Source organism: Accipiter gentilis, chromosome 10 (genome assembly GCF_929443795.1).
Source record: "Accipiter gentilis chromosome 10, bAccGen1.1, whole genome shotgun sequence".
Classification (NCBI taxonomy): Eukaryota; Metazoa; Chordata; class Aves; order Accipitriformes; family Accipitridae; genus Astur; species Astur gentilis.
In genome coordinates, this window is record NC_064889.1 from 3,416,627 (window position 1) to 3,439,902 (window position 23,276).

The 23,276-nt window shown below is 40.9% G+C and overlaps 1 protein-coding gene across 1 annotated transcript in view; it reads right to left on the reverse strand.

Moving 5' to 3' along the window:
* Positions 1–29: 29 nt before the first annotated feature.
* The window catches only part of NPTN (neuroplastin), a 59,238-nt gene continuing 35,991 nt past the window's right edge, over positions 30–23,276 (reverse strand). The window contains exons 5-9 of the mRNA XM_049812386.1: positions 14,033–14,166; positions 12,215–12,488; positions 2,136–2,157; positions 1,539–1,612; positions 30–1,106 (exon numbers count right to left, since the gene is read on the reverse strand). Of these exons, the coding sequence (XP_049668343.1) occupies positions 1,552–1,612; positions 2,136–2,157; positions 12,215–12,488; positions 14,033–14,166 (491 nt within the window). The 3' untranslated portion in view covers positions 30–1,106; positions 1,539–1,551. The remainder of the gene's footprint in view (positions 1,107–1,538; positions 1,613–2,135; positions 2,158–12,214; positions 12,489–14,032; positions 14,167–23,276) is intronic.

Here is a 23,276-nt window from a genome sequence, read left to right on the forward strand (position 1 = left end):
GTGATTAAATATTTGAAGAAGTCTCACGCTGTTTTTTGTCAGTGTTTTATTTTTAAAAACAGGTGAATCCACTTTTTATACATCATTGCACTTCAACAAATACACAGAACACAAGTTCATGCATCTACAGTTACGCACATCATGAGAACCCTGTTAGGTCTATTTCTACAATCTTTAAATCATGAGAAATTACAGTGTCAAACTAAAGAGTATAACTAGTTGCATAGAATATCACCATGCTGTAACATTTCATCGTTTAAACAAAACAAAAAAAAAAAGAAAATTATAAAAGTTTGCCTGAATTGAATGTACAAGAATATGTTGAACACATCAGTGCAAAAGGATTTGAGAATTTACATGAGTTAACAAAAAAAAAATCACTTAAAAAGCAATCATATATATATATTTATAAACTGAAGTTTTGTTTTTGTTTTCAAACTGCATTCCTCCACCACCATGTCAGGCCATTCCAGCTTTTGAAGTCTGATTATAGGACACCCGAGTCTCTCTATATAGGTTAAGCCCTTAAGATAATTTCAATTTATATTACTTCTCTAAGTACCAGAACAGTATAATTCTCTCATCTTTCAGACATACAGTAAGGAATGAATATCAGCAGCTTAAAAATGAAACACAATTACTGTATTTTGGTTTTCCCCCTCCCCCCAAATATAAATATATACTGTATATATTTTTAAGTTTTGCTGTACTTTACAAAAAGTATCACTAGATGGCAGCAGTGCGTTTTAGAGCTTTGCCAATTTAACAGCTACAGGAAGTAAAAAATGGCGCATGCGTGAATCGACTTACTACTTCTAATGTTTAAATAGATTAAGGAAAAAAAAAAAAAAGCAACATTCACAGCACATCAAGCCCAAAATAGTTTACACCTTCTACACTGAAGCATTATTAAAATTTATCTGGCTAGGTCATCCTTGCAGGAGAGGCTAAATAAGGCATGCTTTAGACAGTCATATTGTTGCTCACTTGAAAAGGAGGAGGAAAAAAAAAAAAAAATCAGACAGAACTGGAGTTCTAGAACCAAGAGTTCCAACCCTTAAATTTAGCAGGTCATATTGCCATCAGTCTCTCAGAAACTTAAAGCTCTAAAAAAGAAATGAGAAAAGGTGCTAGTCAATGCCTGGCAGCATTTTCAACATCACGTGCCATAACAACGTGCAATCAAAGCGCTTAACATCTGGGTTTTGTCTTAAATGAAGATAAAGGCTTCCCAACCAAAGTTAGCTTCCAGATTTTAAGATTAAATGAGGAAACGTTTGGGGTTTTTTTTATTAGCAAGAGTAGTGATTATGTGGAGTTCAACAGCTACTGGATCATTAACTACCTGCATATTTTATGAAAAAAATCTTGTGCTAAGCCACAGTGCTCTCTGAAACGTGGCAGGAAGGCTAGCGCCATCCTCTGAGCAGCTGGTAACTTTTTAATACATGGAACGAGTTACACTTACGCACCCCAACCACTACAGAAAAAGGAGGACTTTAGCCTGACCATTTGAGATGTGTGCGAGTCATACTTACATGATAAGCATTTTTAATTTGTGTTTCTCTGGCGTAAGTTTTTATCTTTATGATTGTTTGTAGAATTGGTTTTCCTGGAGAAAGAAAGAATTAAAAAAATGCACCAAAATCAGTCACAAGCATAGGAAAAAAAATGTCTTTGTACATAACAAACAGCATTTCATTCTTCCTCCTCCTAAGTGGCTAAGGGCAACACAACTTCTAGACATTGTATCTTGCCACCTTCTTTCCCAGTGCAATTCACCTCCTACATCTGTCAGTCTGCTTCCTCGTTTTACTGCTTCCTTTTTTACAACTGAAGCAGCTTCCCCCCCACCCCCCTCCCGCCCCATGATATTTGTAAAAAGTGTATCAGATTGGCTATGCCAGGCTGTCAGGGAGACCATGTGTGGCTTCAGCAAAAGTACTTGTTTCGAACTCCTCCAGCAGTATTTGTTTTTCTAGCAAGGACCTCACAGATACCAACGCTAACAAACAACAAACCAAAGGCTCCAATACCATTAGTAATGTCGCACGTAATATCAACCTGATGTACTGCAACCTCTCATAAACCCTCAGATTAAGCGCAGTAAATTTTTTTTCTTAAAATGCACTTACATTGGCCCAGCTGGTTCATCATCTGCAGCAAGAATTCCAATGCAATCCAGGGAAAGACAAGGAAAGGAAAGAAAAAGTGAGTCAGTCTTTGCACCGTACACCGGCTGAACTGCAAACAGCAAACCAATCTATCTACAGCGTTAAAGGCCATTCCACTTGGTAGTGCAAAGATTCATGGAGTTATTTTTCTGGATTCAAGTTTTAATGGCAGGTATGTTGCTTCGATGGTTTTAGTTAACACTTTGAATGCTTGTCATGAAGAACTGCAACTGTAGCGGACAGATTGTTGCAATATGGTCAGACTCATCTTGTCCCCAAGTTCCAGTGGTTCAATCTCATAAAAAATAGATGAGAAGACAAACCAACGTTTCAGTTGTAAAATCCTGCTGGTTGTTTTCTTGCATTGATTTTTTTTTTTTTTTAATATACTTTTTTTTTAAGCTGTTCTTCAGCTGCTGATGGGTAATTACTGGTATATACACAACAGAGTATATACACCGTATACTCATCTTCCCCCATGGATGATACGACCTCTACATATTCCATTTTTCTCAATGTCTAATTAGAATGGACCAGGTTAGGAGGAGGTTGAAGGTGCAATACTTGAGTGAAGCACCCAAACGTAGTCCTTGGGCAGCAGCAGGCATTGTGTGTGCGCCTGATAGAGCCCAGGGCTCAAAACGCCAGGGAAAGTTAGGGGTGTTGTAATACCTCCAGACACAACAGACTTCAGCTACAGAAGACTGACAGCATTCTTCTGCCTGTGTCTCTTGGCAAAACTATTCTCTTTTAAGAATTGGAAAAAAATCTGCCAATGAGTAATGTTTTGCATTCGCTCTTTCGTGACCAATTGAACTTTTTTTTTTAAATTATGAAACACCTTATTTTGCTCCCAAGCTGCAGTACAGAAGACAGAATTGCATTTAAACAGCACTACAAAAATCAATCCAGAAAGTTAATGCTCCTGTAGAAGTATTTTGGGGGAACCAATTCAGTACCTGATGTTTTTGGCACTCGACAGTTGCTGTTCCCACCTCATGCTGGAGGGATTTTTCACTGAAGTCTTTAAGAAACTCTCAGCAGGATTCCACAAGGGTGCTTAGTGCACATGAAGCAGTTATGGAAATTACAATCTTAACAGTGTAGGCATCCGCATGAGCACACGCTAGGAGTAATGTCGGTCAAATGGGACATTACTCCACCTGTACCTTGAAGGCAACGGATAGGCAAAGCCACCGCTAGCACAGACAGTGACCGGAACAAAAAAAATACTTCAAAAAAATAAAGAACTAACCACAAACCAAGAGCTTTACAGCCAAAATAACACACTAGCGACACACCAGTGTCCACAGAAGTCCATTACCAGCAACAGTACACTATCGGACAAGATACAGAGAAAACTAGGACTAGTAAGGACAACCAGACATCAATGTGCTGTTGTATATACAGTGGAGATATACAGAGACACATCAGGTACTGAAACACAAAGCACAGTAAATCTAGAACTTCCTTCCACAAACATCTTTTGATTCACAAAAGATCTTAAAGCAGGCTGCGCTTCGCACTCCACACGCTGGCTGGGAAGAGCCTCGGACAGACAGCAAGCCCTTCGTTCCCCCACCCCCAGATCAGTACTTCTACCGATGCCATTCTGCTTTAAGACTCTGTTATCTCAGCTTTCTAACAAGCATAATTGACATCTTTGAGAGTTTGTTTGGCTGGACTTCAGAAATATCAGACTGCACCGTTAAGATACAAGCTCTCTCTCGCTATAAAAGAACCATTTTTCTTTCTCTATTAAAATATTTAGATGCCTATTTCAGATAAGTAGTTTTGTGTGTTTAAAAAAAAAAACACAAACCAAAACCCAACAAAGCTTCACATTTATAAAGGCTGCCATCGGGTGTTTTCCTAACAAAGATCCAACAAAAATGCCTATTAGAATACTTAAGCTTATATGGTGGATCGCCACCACTCGCCCCTTTCCCATCTATAACCTAAATGGAGATAAAATAAGACTGAGGAAAATTTCTCTGTGCATTACTATCCTGGTCAGCCATTTAACTGCTGGAAAAGCATCCCCAGTACAGTACAGACAAAGACCGAAACCTCAGTGAAATCAGGGGGCAACAGAACAACAGAAAAATAAGTACAAAATTAGACTAAATAAAGATTAAAAACAGCAAACTGAAATCCAAATTAGTTGTGAACGTGAATGAAGAAGTTTTAAGAAAAAGTGTTAACATTATGACTTGTGCATTGTATAGACTGAAGCGGAGATTAAACAAACTCCAAAGCATGCAGATCTCTCACTTACCACCATTTTTTTAAGGGTATGATGCAATTGAAGGGGAAAAAAAAAAAGTCATAGTAACTGACAAATATCAATATAACTCAAAACCTTTATGCCAGAAGACCTGCTCTAGTAATTGATTGTCTCTAATAGTATGTACAACCTATGGCCATAGAGAACATCCTCCCAGTATACTGCTTCATTCCATTCTGCACCCATGGGGCTCCCGAAATGCTGCCAGGTGAGCTGTAATTCTGTAATTGACCACACTAAACCCCTCCTTTTGCAGATACTTCCTTTTGAATTTGGAGGGGATCTGCAGACTCCAAAACCCCCATTGTTTATATAATACAAGATTTAAAAAAAAAAAACGCAAAAAAAACCCCAAACAAACAAAAAACCCAACCAGCCAAGCCTTTCCTGTGGGTATAGTGATCATCTGCTTAGTGTTGCCCTGAAACAACACATTTCTGAACTGAAAGGTTAGAATTGCTGCTGTCCTTAATGCATTGCGTAACATGTGTAATCAATTCTTCCAGGCAAAACTATATGGACATTAAAATTGCAAGATGATGACAAACTGATTTGCTTTAACTCCTCCACTTGTATTAACTGTTTGGGAATGTAACCCATGCTTTGGCAGTCTGAGAAGGGTGTGGTAGTGTTTTGTGCCCCCTCTCCCCCTTTCAGCCTTATAAATTTAGGCATTTTAGATGTTACTTGGTTTCTTTTACCTCCTTTGGAAAGCTACAGTATTTATTTTTAACATCAAATTAATCTTGTGTAGCCTCTTATGACTGCTGGAAGTTAAAAATGAAACAGTAATGGGTACTTCCAGCACTAAGTTTCAAATTTTTGCATGTGAAGGGACTCTACGTTTCTGCTTGTGCTTTAAAACTTGCAAGGAAATCTACACGGAGAGGAGTTGACACCAGCAGCTTCAACAATGGTTCTTACACTGGCACGTGGCAACCCTCAGACCTGCCTTTACAGATCAATAGTGAATGGGAGCATTATTAAAACAAAACTCATGTTCAGTTTCTGTTCAAATGCTCAAAAGGAAAAGCCAGCGTCTGTGGCAGCTTTGGGGTCCCGTTTTAAATCTTCTAAGGTCTGCAAAGCAATTGGTTGGAACTATTACAGAGACAGCTGGGGAATTTTTATATTGAAAAGCTAGGTTAAGATTTTGCTTTCTGGGAAGAGAAAATTTGACAGTAGCTTGAAAACTTTTGGGAAGAACATTTATAAGAATTTAGATGTTTGCCCAAGTTGGAAAAAAAAAAAAAATTCAAAATTTTTCAGTTCTTAACTCATAAAACATTTGGAAGGCTCTACATCGAGCACTCAAAGCAGTCCACAGCCATGCAGGACCGTGACGCTTTCTCACAAGGTAGCTGTTTGCAGGGACACAAGCGTTACAACCTGCATTAACCACTTAGGGCTTTGGTTGCATGCAAAGACTCAAAGGTGGCATTTACCACCACCATGCACGTCAGGTTTGGAGCAACGCTCTTCTCTTTGGCTTCATTAACAGGAATATATTGTGGGAGGAGGGGGAAGAAGAGGTGAATGGAGACGCTAATCTTGTTCCATGAAGCAAGCCAATAAAAATAAAGCAGTTGCTCTGAAATGGAAGGAAGGCACAAGTGTATCGGCAACAGAGGCTCTCTGGCAAAGGTTACTTACATCAGACTGGAGGAATTCTGATCCTCTAATAGCATCTAACAAACTAGTATACAAAGGCCCGGAGGAGCCAGGCTATTTGATTACCACTGTGATACAGTGATGCTTGCTGTTGGGTATAGTTGATAACTACATGGTTTTGCAATGCGCCCGTCTGATGAATTCTCCCGTTGATGAATTTTAAGTGTGGGAGAGAAAGGTGCGGGTAATAGAAAAAAAAAAATCAAAAAATTAAGTTGGTACAAGGTAAACCATTTCAGTGAAAACATTTTGTTCTTTAAATTACTTACAGTAACAGCAGGAACAGGGAAAGTCAAGAAAAAAAAAAAAGAGTATTAGAAAGAATGTGGGGATATGGATGGAGCTTCTGCAGAGCCAGAGCAGAAAAACATTTATGGAAAGTCTTTGTATTAAGCTGAGAAATGAGAAGGGAAGAATGAAAAAGGACATGTTATATATAACCCAGTCACCTCATGGTTTTGAACTAAAGATCATGTAGAATACAGATTTTAAAGTAAAAACTGTTTACATTCCTATGGGGGAATGTAGCCAAGAAGTTTTTACTTTCTACTTACCCCAGCGCACACCCTTTAAAACAGTATCTTTACTATTTTTAGGCTATATGATCCAACAATAACAGAATAGACACTTTCTTTAGGAATCTTTGATATACTACATTCAGGTCACAATGGCTAATTGCTACATCTGTCAAAAATAAGCAGCTTAAGCTATACCACAGAGGAATATAAAGCTATTTGCTTCCTTTTATTGTCAAGGGAAGTCCAAGCAACTTGCATTCTGAGCAAAACTCATCAGCAGCCCCCTGCTGAAACTGTTTCCCATTGTACATGCAGCAAGGTGCCAGCATCTCTGGCCTCAACATGCCACGTACATGCAGCTTTCATCACCAAAGGCCACTGGAAGCTGCACGTTATTCACCCACTCTTGATTTTACAAAACCTAGCCATTCTCTGGAAAGGGTATGCGATCCATATATTGCTTTACCACGTGTAAAGCAAGTCAAAACTCTCATTTTGAAAGGATGCAGAAATTCAAGTGCAATCTGCCCTCCCTTCCGCCTTCCAGCACGTAATTTGGATGCAATAGGGATCACACCTGCAGGCAGGTTACTGGAGGTACTCACTGCAGTCACCTCGCCTTCCCAGGAGAGCGAGAATGCCCCTAAATCCACAGGCAAGACAGCAAGAACCCACAGTGGGGATCCGCTAATGCCATCCTTGCACCATTTCTGGTGGAAAATACAAATTTCACGGGTTCCAAGTTCCTTTTTCTGCTATACAGCAGCAGGAAAAAAAAAAAAAAAACCACCAAAAACCAAATTCACTCACAAATCTGAATTACATGAAGGAGGAAATACTAGCAAAGTTGCTACTGAGCAGCCCTGTTCCGTGGCATAAAAAGCAATTCAACTAAACACAAAAAGCAAGGTCCATGCAAAAAAAATTGCAGTCAGGAAATGCCAAAGTTAAAGGAGTGTCCTCGCTCTTCCAGCATGGCAGCGCTTCTAGACAGAGGTAACACCTTTCACAAGGCCAGCGAACACATTGGATAAATGTCTTGTAACGCACAGCCCTTTATCCCCCCTGAACTCTGAAACCTAAGTACCCTCACTCCACAGCTAAACAGTAAACTGAGAAGAACTGCTCCAAATTTAACCAGGTATCTGTCACTCTACCCATCTGCCAAGAGATGAGGTAGTTGGCACGCTGAGACAGGTAATTTTTAGCCTGTGAAACACGGAGATGGGAGAAAGGGAATTAATTCAATTGGCTTTGTTTTGCCTGGCCAGGTAGAGTTCCCAAGTGCTCTGGAAAGCATCCCAGACACCTTCCAGGACAGAGATAATGTTTCTCTCCAAACAGTCACATTCCCCACTAGCAACTGGGTGCTTTTGTTTAGCATCAGTTATCAAAAGTCCTTTTTGGCACTTCTTTGTTAGGCCTCACCAAAATGGTACAGCACTCAAGCCTTGTTTTTTAAAGGCTGATGCAGCTGTAAGACCACTGACTTTTCCATGAAGTTCTTACAAATATCCTCTTGTGCGTATACAAGTGCACTGCAAACACAAACACCGAAATTACTGATCTGGTTTGTCAAAGGGTTTTATATATATTCTTCTGAGGTTTGCCTGAGAAACACCATATTCCTGTAAAAACAGTTCTTCATCAGTCAGGGTGGAGTGGGGGGACCCTCAGGATTTTCTGCCTCAGTACCTTATGCTACATTGAATTGGAGGATTCTCTGGAGATGTGGAAATGCTAAATAAATAGTTCAATACAGTTCTCAAAAAAGAACAGCAAGATGAGCAGTTTCTGGAAGGTGGCACCTCAGTGAAGGCAAGCTAATACAGCTGCGAAAGGCAAAAGGACTCAAATTAAGTGTGCCTTGTAGTAGTGGAGTCTGGAGCAACCCCGCTCCAGCTTCCAGCTTGGACTGGTTCTGTCTGAGGGGATGAAGTCAGCACACTCCAAAGGGCTGCCTGTAACTTGTGTAGGCTTAACTAAGCCAGCGCTAGAAACTATGTCACCTGGGTACTGCACAAGGTGAAAGCTCAGCGTGGGCACCAGCATCTCCCAGCAAGACACAAGATAAATGCAGCTCAACTGCATTTCATCCTACACTGTTACCAGTCAGGCTCTGCACAGGCTGCAGGTGTACTTCCAAACTGTCGATTTAACAGTTCCTTCAGCTCCAGAAAGGCTTTGATTTTTCTGTATACAGGGGAAGCTACCATGTTTAGCATCACTGTTTTTCTCCAAAACTTTAAGATAACCTTGAAGTGTCCTGAATAAGTCACCTTTACACTAGGTCTATGCAGAAATCCTCACTCCTGAGAACCCTTCAACAGGACAGACATTAGCCAGTACATCAGAGGATTCTCAAGGGGAAAGAAAGCCTGACTGAACATGGGAGACACCTCTTCCTAAGGTGGGATCTATGGCACCCTGAAGCATTGCAGAGGGGCAAGACTACAGGTACAAAGCTTTGCACCCCAACATTTAGGCTGTTTACTGGTAGGAGACACCTTATCTGCAGCAGGAGGACGTGCCAAGCCAAATGATAACAATCCACTAGGCAGCGGTCCAAAGAAAGATGCAAAATGGCTATCCATCCTCAAATGTGGCTGGGGGTTTTTTTGGCTGCTTTTACCTGCTACTCCAGAGCAAAGGAAGAATATCAGAGAAATCTAGTGACGAAGGAATGTCCAGAGTTATTCCACCATGGGAAGACAGGGACTAGGGTGATGGTGGGGAATATGAAAGAATCTCAGCGTCTAAGGAAAAATTTGGAGTGGTCCAAGGGCAAGATTCACACCCCAGCAAGAAGGGCCATCAGTGAGTTTACTCTGCTGATGAGACTATCAGTTTTTTCCCATTAGCAAGGAGGCACTAACAGCTCAATCATTTTTTGCTGCAGCAGCTTCACATGAAGATCTGGCATAACCACAACCCTTGTCCTTAAAGCTTAACACATTGAAACCTATACTAAAAAAAAAATATTCAGAAAACCAGCTGATAGTTGAGAGAGATCACAGTTGTTGCCAAATAATATTTATATTAAGTAATATGGTGTTTAGACTAATATCTGCATGAGTTGCTGGCTCAGCTCTAGGCTCATTGATGTTACCCGCTACAGCTCACCACAGCACGCGGAGGCGGACGTATGATTTTGGAAGCAGAGTTTAAATTCCAAATAAGCACGCTGTTGCATTAAAACATTAACTTTGGCATTTCATAACAATGTATTTAAAATAATAAAATTAAGAATAACCTAGAGTAGAACATCCAAGTGTGGAAATCAGCAGACTATTGATTTCTCACATATGCATTTGTCAAATGCCCCTGCTTCTAGGGTGTTTCCCACCACGATATCACAGAAAGCTTCAAATGCCATTACAGAAAACGCAAGAGTATCCAAGGGAATGCAAGACTCAAGTTGGCCTTTAGTTGAGAAGATGTTATGCCGACTGTGTCTCTTCATCCAGGCAAATCCAATATGCAGATATCGACTGTGATATTCAGTACTGGATTTTGTCCTCCAAGAAAGTGGACAGGGAAAACATTTGTCCACCACAGAGGTGCATCACTCTCCAGGACTCAAGCTTAGTTGCCTTTAAAGTAACAGCAGACCAAGCAAGCAAATTTAGTAACCTCAGTTACTTGGCTCATCATCTTGGACACCTTCATCAGAGATGAAGAGCCTGGATCCCTCAGGCATCTGAAGAGCAGCCAGACTAGCCAGGAAAACTTCAGCCCTTGAAACAAACAGGTAATGAACTCTTCACCTCCAATGTGTGCTTAGTCGCAATAACATGGTGGTTGCACTGCAATCTGGTCAAGTCAAAGCCAATTTCTATTGGATTAAGTCCATTAGAGGCTGTTTTCAACAAATATTTACACATCAAATTACAATCTCATATCTTGTTTCGGTCCTTGTGAAACTTCATCAAATGAAATTCTGAAAGGCAGGGAACTATGAACAGCCACCAAAGAGGCGAGTGTCTCCCCAGCCATCCAGACAAAGTTAGGCCAACGTGGCATAACAATATGGGAGATGTGCAAGAGAATGTTCAAATGGTCTTTTTTGAAGTTTTCTGGGCTGGTTGAGAGCCACTTTGAAGACAAACTGCTGGCAGTATAAACCCCTTAGCAACTGTGAAGCTGTTAGTTATGCAGAGGAACATGCACAGTTTATATTTTGTTGTCTACAAACCTAGACCAGTCTCAATGCATGCTCTATAAGCAGTTAGTAAATGCTACTCAAGTGGTTAAGATCAAAAGCTAGTTTCCTCTAGGTATGCACTATTTAAGACAGTTTTGATCTCCTACAGAAGTGACCCAAGCCTCAGCCATTCTCAAAGTATTAACATTTATTACTTGTTTTGTAAGATTATTTTTTTTCATTCTCTGAAACATAGCTCAGGAACCATGAAGTTGGTTTTGCCCAAACTTCACAAGCAGATCACTGTTTCAGCACCTGTATTTTCATCCCAAAAGACAAATGTCACGCTGCGTTGTTATCAATCCCTTATGCAGCTCGACAACCACATCGCTGCTGCAGAAGCTACAACACAGCTGCCTTTGGAAGTTATCTACTATGCTACAGGGCTTGTCCAACCCAGGAAGATGCTAATGATTCAACGCTTCCCGTACTGATCCAGCGTGTTGCCCTCCACGTACTCTGGAACACCTATGTTACTTGGACACGTCATGTTGCTACAGCATGATGGCATACCAGCTGCTTCTCACAAAGATTCCTTGGTTTTCTTGAGGAACACTGTAGTAAGCAGCTAGGTGTCACATTAAAGGCTGTTTCTTGATATGGTTCTTTCAAATACTCGTAGCCTCAAACGGCCCCTTCCCCCATCTTTTAAAGAGGAAGATATGCAGAAGCTCAAAGATGAAACACTTACTTTTTTTTGTATATGATAGTTTAACTAATTAGCGCTACCATCAAACCTGATAATGAAAACCTAATCTTTAGAAAACATATGTCAGTGGCTACTACAATTAGATACAGTTTCCAGAGTAAACTTAAGTAAAATTCAGTTACGCACCAAAATAAGAGCCCTACCCCCACTCACTGAAAACATGTTTTATTTTTGAAGCACCTTTGCGGTCCCAATCCCTTTAAGTGTAATGCTTCCTTACAAAACTTGCCCAGTGTCTGATCCAGATGCCACATGGAAGAGTGTTTCCAGCTCTCCCCCTGTGCTGCCCCATGCTCCTTAGGGCTGACACACAGGATTTCTCAGGGTTACTACAGCAGGAAACAGATGGGAGCACTACACCCCTTGTGCAACAAAAGCTTTAAAGATATTGAAATAACCGCCCTCCCACCCCATAGTCTGAGATCTGTGGGAAATCCAGTGTTAGGACTTCGGACAACACTTGGACCCTCTGTGCTTGCTGGGCTTAATGTCTGGAGAGGGAACAGATGAGAAAGCAAAGGGCTCAGAGCTGAATTAACTGGGCTGCTGATCCTTCCTGCCACAAAGCCCCACTCCCTTCTGCTTCCATAAGTTCGCTTTGCCTTTTTTTTTTTTTTCTTCCTCCTTACAAGTGGCTTTGAGCACACTTACCATCTGGGACTTCATCCGGCCGCTTCCTTTTCTCATAAACAACTATGATGACAACGAGGATAACGATTTCTGCCAAGATCCCCAAAAAGGGCCAGAGGGGAGCCAAGTGGCTGCGGACACGGAGGATGGTTGTGACTGAGACAGAGCCGACCTGGTTGGTTGCATTGCATTGGTACTCGCCAGGATCCTCGTTTATCTGTAGGTTTGTGATGCTGAGCTCAGTGTAGTTGTCTTTATTTGAAATAAAGAATCTGCCGGAGGAGTTGTTGATGTCCTGATAAAAGGAGAAAGGTGAAAAAGGACAAGAGCAAGAAATTTTATAAGTTCTGGTGCCTTTTCATTTCTGCGTCATGGCAACTAGAAGAGTTTTGAGGGATTCTTGCAAATAGGCTGGTTCCTTAGCGCAACAGAAAAGCCCACCACTAGTCTTTATTCTGTATCTCTCACTGAAGTGAACTGTGCTTCAAAACAACAACAAAAAATGCCAACTGAAAACCTGTATTTTCATCCTACTTTAACAGTATCAGCCATGAAATGCCAGTGCTTGTGATCATGTAAGCTACCATGTTATGTTCCCACCCTTTTGCTTCAAGAGAAACCGTTACACTCCATTCACCAGTGAACAGCAGTAAGATGACACAGGTTGACCTAAACAGATAAGACAAGTAACAGGAGAGAGGATACATTCCCTAGCAGGGGCCAAAACAATTTCAGTGTAGAGGGGGGGGAAAAGAGAAAAAGCAGTACCAGTTAAGATTATTCTACACCACATTAGATAGCATTTTCGAACTATCTGAGGTACGACGGCCCTAATAAAATTTTGCCTTTGCTATGTTTTTAAAAAGAAACACGCACTGCTCACAGATTTGTGGGCAGGGCAGCCTAGGCCACTGACTTTAGGAATATTTATAAAAGCTGGAATTCAAGGCACCACATTCTTTCTACATTTGAAAAAGAGAATTCCAGAGTTGCTTACATTTAAAGAATCAAAAAGGGGCAAACCTTTGACAAAATATGGATGTTTGACCTTCCTGAAAGTTAATCTTGGATGAATTTATCAAATAACTTCACCAGAAAAAGTGTGAAGGGAAGTCTGCACACCACTGCAGAGGACTCTGATGACTCACAGCACTTGGTAAGTCACTCATATAGCACTGTCCCATAAAAATTTAAGCTCGCACTTAACAGTGAACAATCAACTCATACTGTTGTTTGCTTAACATTTTTAGTTCATCTATCAATCAAATTGCTACCTCTCTGGTAGATCGTACAGCAACGTAAAAATAGATGGGCTGAAGGACTTAGCAACTTCCAGCTTCTCTTCTGCTATTCCAATTGCTGGTCAAATTTTCTTGCTCGCTAGATCAGTTGCTACATGGAAAAAATACGATCACTTAAAACACAGTAGGTATCACTACTGCATCCTCATAGTAAGTGTTGTGAGCTCAACCAGTGAAACTGAAAAACAGTTTGAGAAATTTATAACCAAATGCATTTTTAAATCACATTTCATAACTCACGTCTTGCAATTTGTAGCAGATACCCTGAACATCATATCTTTCTGGACAGTTCATAACTTTGCCCAACAGCAACGCAATGAGCAACTCTCTTCACACAACAATATAAATACCCATTTTATACTCACTGCTGCTGAAAAATTTCAGCTTCACTCACTAACATATCAGACGTTTGAGGAACTGCATTTTGAGAAGTTATAAGGCACCCTAAATAATATATGCCTAAACCCAAGGTGCTCATTTCGTGCCTTACTGGGGGTTTTGGCAGGTTAATACATGCCCGACACCCCAGTTTTCTTACCTCAAATACTCCATTGACCTTCTTGCGCCACACCCACTCGGGATGTGGGAAGCCCACAGACTTGCAGTACATGAGGGCCTCCTGCCCCTCATTTTTATTTTCACTTCGCTTGTGGCCAGTGATGTCAGGAGTAGCTACAAAACAAAAGAAAAACTGTGTTTACAAGCTGCTTGTTAAAGAGAGAGTTATTACAAGCTCTGAGAATTTGAACAGAAAATAAGTGCCAAGTTCCCTGGAAGCTGTTCCTTTCCCACATTGAGCCTATCTTAGACAAGAAAAATTGTGATTCCCGTGTCTCTCCAAGCAGCATCTCAACTGAAGATCTGCAAGAATGTGCTCCAGGCTTGGTTTGCCAGACAAATTGATGGACAAGGGAGAAATCTCAACATCAGACTTATCTACCAAAAGCCTACAAAACTAAGACAGCCCAGCTGTTCCCCAGTGTGGGAAGCTCAGAAACATCCATGTCTTGCTCCCCACTGCTCAGAAGGTCCCTGAGGCTCTGCAGTACCTTCAGCTTTAAAAGAGAGCTGTCAGAGATTCTGGTTACAACTTGCCCATGGTATCAGGACTCTGAACTGACACTGTCTTAACAGGAATTTCTGAAAGCTGAATCAAGGTGTTCCTCCTTGCAGCAAGATTTTAGATTTGGTCCGCACACATGCTGTGACTTGTTACACTTTATGCTTGTTACACCTTACAGTGACACTACTCCTGGGTACTGTTGAGTATTTGTAATGCAGCAGAAGTCAAAATCCCTCCAACACAGAATCATTTCATTTAGCCTATACACAAAAACATATATTCTAAGGAGGGTTGCAGGTGAAGCTGGGCAACTGCAAGCAAACCACAGCCCTGAATACCAACAGAGGGTCTTCTGAACTAATTTCTCTATAAATAATGTCACTGCTCTTTGCCACATTTGCCACAGCAGCCCGTTGCAGCCTAATACCTCACGAGAGATTACAATGGATCAATGGACTGCCTGAGCTGAACCTTGGCTTAAGCAGATGGCTCTGGTGCGGTAGTGATCACCTTTAAAGCCCATTCGCTTTCTAGCTTGCTAATTATGTCACACGTGGCCTGCTGTGTGATCGCAGGACACTGATCTGTTAATCCAGTCAAAGTCCTATCTGAGTGCTCCAGGAAAAGACCCCCAGACACTGGAATTTATCACAAGGGTCTATTGAAGGAGAGTTCCCTTTACCACTAGCAACCCCTACAGACAGATACAGAGAGGGAGCACAGGTTTGTGACAGCTTATCTGGAGCTGCAAGCTAAAAGAATTAAGCAAATTTCACAGTTCTGATCAGTCGCAGCAAACAAAAACAAGTAAAACATCTTGTGCAACCAGACAGCATCAGCTGAACCTGCTCTTTCCCCAAATTACATGACAACTCTTTGGGAAAGTGTTCGGCAAGTTTAAGTGCTAAAGGAATTATCCCATTTCAAAGGCAAGGGCTTTTCAAATGCAGAAAGCATCCCACGCCTTATTCCTGCAAGATTCTTTCTGGACAGTAATGCAGCTGATTGATAATGTTGTTAGAGGCAGAATTAAAATAAGCTTCTGAACAACAGAAAATGTTGTTAGAGGCAGAATTAAAATAAGCTTCTGAACAACAGAAAAATCATGGTTGTAAGAATACTTAAGCTATAGCCTTCCTTAGTATGTGTGTATTCATCTGAAAAGACACCATCAGGAGAGGCTGATCAACCCAAGCTTTTCTCAAAATGCCTGTGTAAATTCAAACAGGATTTCCAACATAAGTGTGAGCTTTGCAGAAGTTCTGCCCATTTGCCATATAAAGAAACATGCTTTTGCTGCTTACAGAATTATTAAGTCTTAGCTGCATTTTCTAAGGCATGATTTAGCTCCAACTCAGGAACAGCCAGAGCTGTCAGTATGCACTGACTAGCTGAAGAGATCCTCCACGCTGGATGCTGCTACAGAGGATGCAGAGGCCAGTTTCCTTAGCAGAGATACTGCCCACTGGAAATTAAAACTAACTCCAGGCCTTCTGGTAGAACCCTTAAGGCCACTTTAAAGTATTTTAATATGTTAAACATCTTCTCTTTTTTTCCTGATTTTTAAGTAAACATCTCTTCAGCAGGGAGCTGAAAAAGAGCTCATTACCTAAGAAAAATACTATGATTTTATCATCCCATAAGGATGATAGAATACCTAAGAAGGTAAAGGAAGTACTTATCAAAGTCTGTAAGCATTCACACAGGCAAAAAATGGCTTTGGTAACAATAGTCAATATACATGATCACATAGCAAAACTGACAGATGAAGCTAGACAAGTGTTGACTAATTGCAAGATGATGCTAACCATAACCATGATATAGAAGAACAAGGTACTACAGGTTTTATTCATCTTTAAGAAAACTGACACCTAAAAATCTATCTTTACACACCAAACATGAAAATACTTTGCAATACATTAGACACGAACTAAATGAAGACACCAGATCATAATAATTCTCTGGTCTTGTGCAAAAAGAAGCTGTGAGGTATAGAAACTGAAGCAAGCTGGACAGGAAAGAACATTCCATACTTGCTGAATGATCACATACTACCTGTCCCTACAAGGGGCAATAATACTTGGAGGAAATTAAGTTTTCAAGCTGAAGGTCTCCAAGCAGAAAATAAATCAGCTTTAGCATCGAAGGTGCTGCATTACATCTTCAGGATACTAAGCACCAATATGCACCTGCAACGTCCTTTCAAACCACCCTCTGCAGCCTCGAAGAGGAATATAACATTTATTCCAAAAGATGATGGTTCAACAAGAAGTGAGTTTCATCTTGTTATCTACTGAAAGGCGTCATCTCTTCCTTGCTAGGCTCGCAAAGTTCTCTTTTAAGCAGAAGCTAGGTAAGCCCAGTGACTTCCCTGCAGTTTTTGCTTACTTGAGGATGATATGCAGAGATCTCATCCAAAATAGTGAAAATGAAAGGCCAGCAAAAGCATAGCACAAGAGACAGACTTCAGGTGGCAAGGTGATGGTCCCCACACTGGCACTGATGGGTTGTCAAAAGCGATTGCAAATCACCCCCATTAGGAAAAGAAGAAATAGGATTCATCAGCTTAAAGTTGAAGCCCCATGGAGTCTCCATCTGTCAGCTCTTTGGTTTTCACTGCCATCTACCAGCAGACAGCGAGTTAAAGCAGAACCTTGCAGAGGAAAAGGGTACAGTAAGTCAGCACTCCGCAGCTGGCCCACTTTTTCTATATGGCTGCTGATAGAGAAAGAAAGAAAAGAAAGAAAGAAAGAAAGAGGGAAAGCTTTCTAGGACACCTTAACTTCTACTGCAGGGTGACCTAGTGTTCTCCTACAGCCAAGAGATAATTATATTTCTTTAAGAGGACATCTTCGCCGCGTTATCCCAATAAAAGCATAAGTGATAAGAATACGTTCTGCTCTTTCCTTGCCAGGCACAGTTACACAGCCACCATTTCCAGCTCTACTAGGACAGGGACTATTTTTGTATGCAGTCTGAGGGGAGCACTACATGAAATATTAATATTTCAGGGCATGATGCTAGCCAGTTTCAAGCTATGGCTGATTCAGTACTTACTCTACCAACCTATTTGGCTAATTGTGTTTTGCTGTACAAACTACAATTAAAATATGGCTGCAACTGACCTCAGTCACAGATTTAGCAACAGAGCAATGTTTGCATGTGAAGCTTTTCAAGACAACATTTTTCTTAACACCATTCTGCTCCAGTGCCAGTAACAGATAAAGCACAGAATGAAGCAGGTTTTGTACAGAAAGGATTTAGATTTCACTTCAGCTTTTAAGCAGCAGAATCCACGTCTCTGTTCAGATACAGTTGGCTGTGGAGATGTGGGCACAAAATGCTATGTCAGCTCCGACATCAACAAAACCAAGATAATGCCCCTGATAAAAGAAAGCAAGTTTTTTATTCTTACATTGTGAAACAGGAAAACTAAATACTGAAGGTTTGTTTGAAACAGCATAAGGAAGAACAAAGAGAGGCAGGGCTAGTTTAAATTAATTGCTACCAAAAAAAAATAAATAATCAAACCACAGATTTAGCCATTCTTGACACAAGAGTAAACTTCTGATAAGCATCATTCTTTTGATAGGCTTAAACTGAATCACAACAGAAAGGGGGTTTGTGCCAGAGCAAACATTGGACCTCCATGTTTCAAGTACCCAACAGGCACAAAATACACTGTACAGCAACTTTCTGAATGGTATGCTTTTAATACAGCCCTGAAAAAGAGGTGGGTTTTTTTCTTGTTAGAGGACATGCAATGTCTTTTCTTGATATATAGGAGGTATTCAGCCCTTAATTTCCAGGTATTTTCAAGATATTTTACTAGCATTGCTAAAAAGGAGAGGAGCAGTAACTTGCGTAACACCTCCAAATCATGTCCCAGTTCACAAACCCCCTTCAAGTTTTCCCATTAACAGACAAAATTAAAGCAAGGGCAAAAGCACCTAAAAATATTCTTGCATGTAAAAACTATTATGTCTTATGGGTGACCTAGTAAAAGGGCTCTGGAAGATTTATTTTTCTGCATTGGAATTCTAATCCATGTCTACCTTTATAGCCTGGGTAGAGAGCTAAGACACCAAAGGTACTGCAAGAAGGGAGAACGTGACATGCATTTTCTGTGTAATGCTTAAGATCACTCTAAGATGCCGTTGTGCTAAGAGAATGCCCGATTTCTTAATTAATTTCTGGTACAGCATGGTGAAACTGCAGCAGAGCTTTCTTAAGACAGCCAGGATTCAAGAAACCAAGACCTTCCAAGGCTGCTGAAATAACCACTCATTTTCCAGCATGCTGCTTGGGCTGGAGCCAGAGCAAAAATGGAAGAGTAAAATTCTGAGTGCAGGCATTGTTTGTGAAATAAGAGCCCCCGGCTCAGGTGAAGGTAGGGGGTATAATAAGCATTTTTCAGAAGTGGTAAGTTTTATGTCTCTCAGAAGGAGCGAACAGGACTGGTCTAAGCACTTGCCATGGGGAAATCAATAGCAACTGGGGAGGATAGAAGACAAAGGTGCAAAACAAGAAAGGGCTGAGGAGGGAAGTCAGAGGAATCCCCTTGATGAGATAATGGCAGAAAGGCCTTATAGGAAGAGGCATTAAAAAGCTCTACCTGTCCAGGTGCACAGAAAGAAGGGAGCCTTTCATGGGAAGGCAGGGCAGAGAGAACAGATGCCCTCCCATCAATATCTTTCTTGATGCTTGCACCACTTCTGAGCAGCCAGGGGGAACTGGAAGCATGTTCCTCCCCATCTGGTTCTCACTGCTGCTTCTCTGCACCAGACAATGGTTTGGACTACCAGAAGACAAAGACAAATTTGTTTCCTCCTCCTTCTCCCAAGATCTTCGTAAGAGCAGAAAGATTGCAGAAGCAGAATTCTTCAGGGTTGCACTTTGGGGTTTGTTTGGTTTTCTTGTTGTTGGGGGGGGGGTTTTGTCCTTTTTTGGGGGTGGGGGTGGTTTTTTTAATTTTAATCCTCAAGTTTTCAGAGCTCTAGCATCACAACAACACAGCAAAAGCACTGCAGGTATTTCCACCGCATGGCAACGGAGAAATTAAAAAAGCCTACTTCCAGATGGGGAGTAGACAGCACACTGCATTTTTGGCTACTGCCTAGCATGATCATCACTGTGTCTGCTGAAAATAACCACATCATACATCACAGCCTGCTTACCTGCAACGCTCTCAGCCAGATGACTTCACTGCAAAAGCAAAGGGTAGGGTAAGATCCCTATTTCAAGGCAGAATCTTCCCAATATCAGCATTTGCTCATCAGCCTGTTGTTTCAGGCTTAGAGCTGCGCTCACAAAATGCCCCTAACAGCTCTGAGAATTTGAGCAAGAATACTCAAAGTCTCCACTAGACACTTCATCCAAAAGCCAACTGTATGAGGGAAACCAGACTTATGCCATTCCTTGGAATTCCGACAGACTGACATTAAACCCCAGTATTTTCAACTGCTGTTATACTAGTGCTGCCCTAGTAATTTTTTTACCAGGAAAATCTGCTTTAAGTATGCAAGCACACCTAGCTATTCTAACAGCAATGCCTGCGTTTCTGCATTTTTATCTTCTTACATAGCACATGCAGAGATTCAGGAAGAAAATAGGCAACATTACATAAAAGGCAAATGGCACTGGTATATCCTGGATTACATCTGCTGCGAGGCATTTGTTAAAGTTGTTCACAAGTTGTCAGAAAGTCACTATTTTGGTCCACAAGGCACTTTCATATTCAGAACCATCTTTTCTATGTGCATCAGCAGTTAAAAATTGCAATATAATTACAATTAGCAATTAAATTTGTGTACAATTGTTTAACCATAAATACTGTGACAGGCCACACATGCAGCTAAGCATTAAATTATGGCATCTGCACGGTCAAACAAGATTCGTGCATCACTGATACATCACATATGCCTTGATTAACAGCTAGGTAACATCTCTACACATGAAGTAGTATCAAAAATCTGTTTGCTTTGAGAACTAGAACTGTTTTGGCAGAACATGTAGAATATTTACACCAAACTGCAGGAATCGCAGAGAATGCCTTCCTTTGCAAAGTAAAAAAAAAGCCTGTGTACCCCTTGCAACTAGCATGGATGTTATTCAGAGACGTTTACGTCCAAGAAAATATGTGCAATACCATACAAGTTTAGCTGTATGGCTCTTCCAGGAGCAGTAACTCAAATGAGTACTCTCTGATCAGAATGAATTTATGTACAGTGCTAGGACTGCAAGGGGACTGCAGAGCTCTCTAACTTGTGCTTTAAATGCAGTCCCAATTTACCACTACGTAAGTTTCCAAGTAACAGGAATTAGATAGGATAGATCTTTTCAGTCTTTTCAGTTTAAAAGTATACATGCATTCCAATTTTCTTTGTGGAAGACTTGACAAGGTACTTCCCACTCTAGACAACCCCTGGTACTTCTCTCTGCCAAGAAAGAATTCGAGGCCCATCAGCCACTCTTGTGATGCTGTAAGGAAGAGCTGGAGCGTAGGGTTACTGAGTCCTGAAATTGCGACTGCTGAGCAAGCTGCAGGTGTAATACCTCCTGAGAGCAGTGCTGGAGTCATTAACTTTTAACTGACGACTACTCATTTGTATTTATATATAAATTACCTGTGAAAAAGTTGTTAGTAGGATTAGTTATTTTTCTCACTCTGCCCTTTGTGCCAGTACTTCAATCAGATATATTGGCTTTTCTTTCTACAATGTTAAATCCTATGTCCCTGTAAACCTCTCTGCCAAGTTCTCTTGGTGTCCCCGCCTGGCACCAGACAGCGGAGAAGCCCTAAGCCAAACGTTTCCAACAGGTATTTTAAGAGATTATACAAAGCTAAGAAAGGTCTTAATCTATTACCAAAGTTAAATTTCCTGTCTCTGGAAGTGGTTTGACACCCAAAGCAGACTAGAGAAGGCAGAAAGTACTTAAGATCTTAATTAAGATAATATTGCAAGATATAGCAATTAGAGCGTAAAAGCAGAATGCAAAAAAATCCCCCCCCCCAATACAAAAAAAAAAATGCATGCCTGTGTACCTTGAACTCCCAGAAGATAAGTTCACCAGAAATACAACACAAGTTTGAATTCAATTTGCTGTAAGCAAGGCAATAATTACTTTTAGAGGTGCAGTTGGAGTCTTTTTTAATCCTAGGCCAACAGGAACTTCTGGTGCATTTGCATGAGCACATATTTTAGATTTCCTTTTTCCTTGCAGAGATAGCTTCTGCACCAGATTTGGTTAAACCCTAGATATATTTTGATAGGTTGTTTTATGCAAGATCATTGAAAAAAAAACATTTAAAATCAACACAGGAAAGCAGAAAGCTTTTCTTGGTACAGTATCACTCAGAATGCTTATTTATATGACAATATTTCTATTCCCCAGGAAACTGTTTGTATGGTTCAAAAGATGCTGTTCTCCAGAGAGGAAAGATGTATTCAGCATAATACTGTGCATTTGTCATTTCACACAGACTGCTGTATTACTCCCACTTCCTCACTTCGGCTTCAGGAACCTGACCATGCAGTCTTCAGTGAGGCACCAGAAATTCCCAGGAAAGAGGTCAGCTTTCAGCTTTTGCTGCAGATCTGTGGTACCTAATTTAAACAGTAATGATGACAATATAGATCAGGATAGGCTGCATCACTGCTACAGGGATGCTAAGAAATAGTGTAAAGCACCCTCCTTCCCATTCACTATTTTCAAACAGCAGCAGACGAAGCTCTACATTTAAGCTGCAGATGTAAGGAAGATGGTAGGTAATGTTAACTTAGATTTCAAGCAAGTTTACAGCACGCCTTCATAAAACAAGCATCAGTATAGTCACAGGCACGCACAGGCTGGTTGCAAGACTTTTTTTGCACGAACTCATCTGCCTTTGACTAACAAAGCTGCCATAAGGCATCAATTCCATCTTACTGCAGCACCTAAGGGGCAAACCACAGCTACTGCAGAGCAGTGGGCCAGTAATTTCCACAGTTATTGAATGAACAAACCACTGTATTGTGGCAGCAGTTTAACACTGTATAAAACACCATCATCTCTATGTTACCTCTATGTTTTATGTCTAACAGAAACACTGTTCTTTTGTTCAACAATTACAGTAAAACTCTATGGAAACCCTTCACATTTTGCAGTTCCTATCCACTATTTTAGGGTCCTAAAGATGTCAGAAGACTACTAACGTGCACAAGACAGAAAAAGGTGCATGAAAATAGAAAACCCCAACCTAGTACAGGGCACCTGTCCTAACCAGAACCCAGGCTTTCCCAGCAACTGAAATAGTCTCTGCAGACAAAAAACAGTTCCAAGATGCCACATGCAAGATACTCGTTCTTCTTTTTCTCCTATTCAGAACAGACAAATTCAAAGTACATTGAAAACATTCAGATGGCCACATTTACTGTGAAACAGGGAGGAATCCACAGCTGTCTTTGCATGAGCACAGACGTATTCTACAGCAACCTTGATCCTGCTGGACAGGCACACTCTCTTGTGATAGCCAGATTTACCAAAGGAGTGCAGAAGGGCATGCTAGAAGGTGTTGTAGTATCCCCTGTGTGGACCACAAATGCAATGGTGATATTCCCGTATCTGTGAGATCTCACCCCTACAACTGTGTGCAAGACTTTCCCTTGAAATTATAACCAAGGATTGGACTCTATATAATGAGGAAAGGCCTCCCGAGTTAGCTCTCTTGTACGGACAC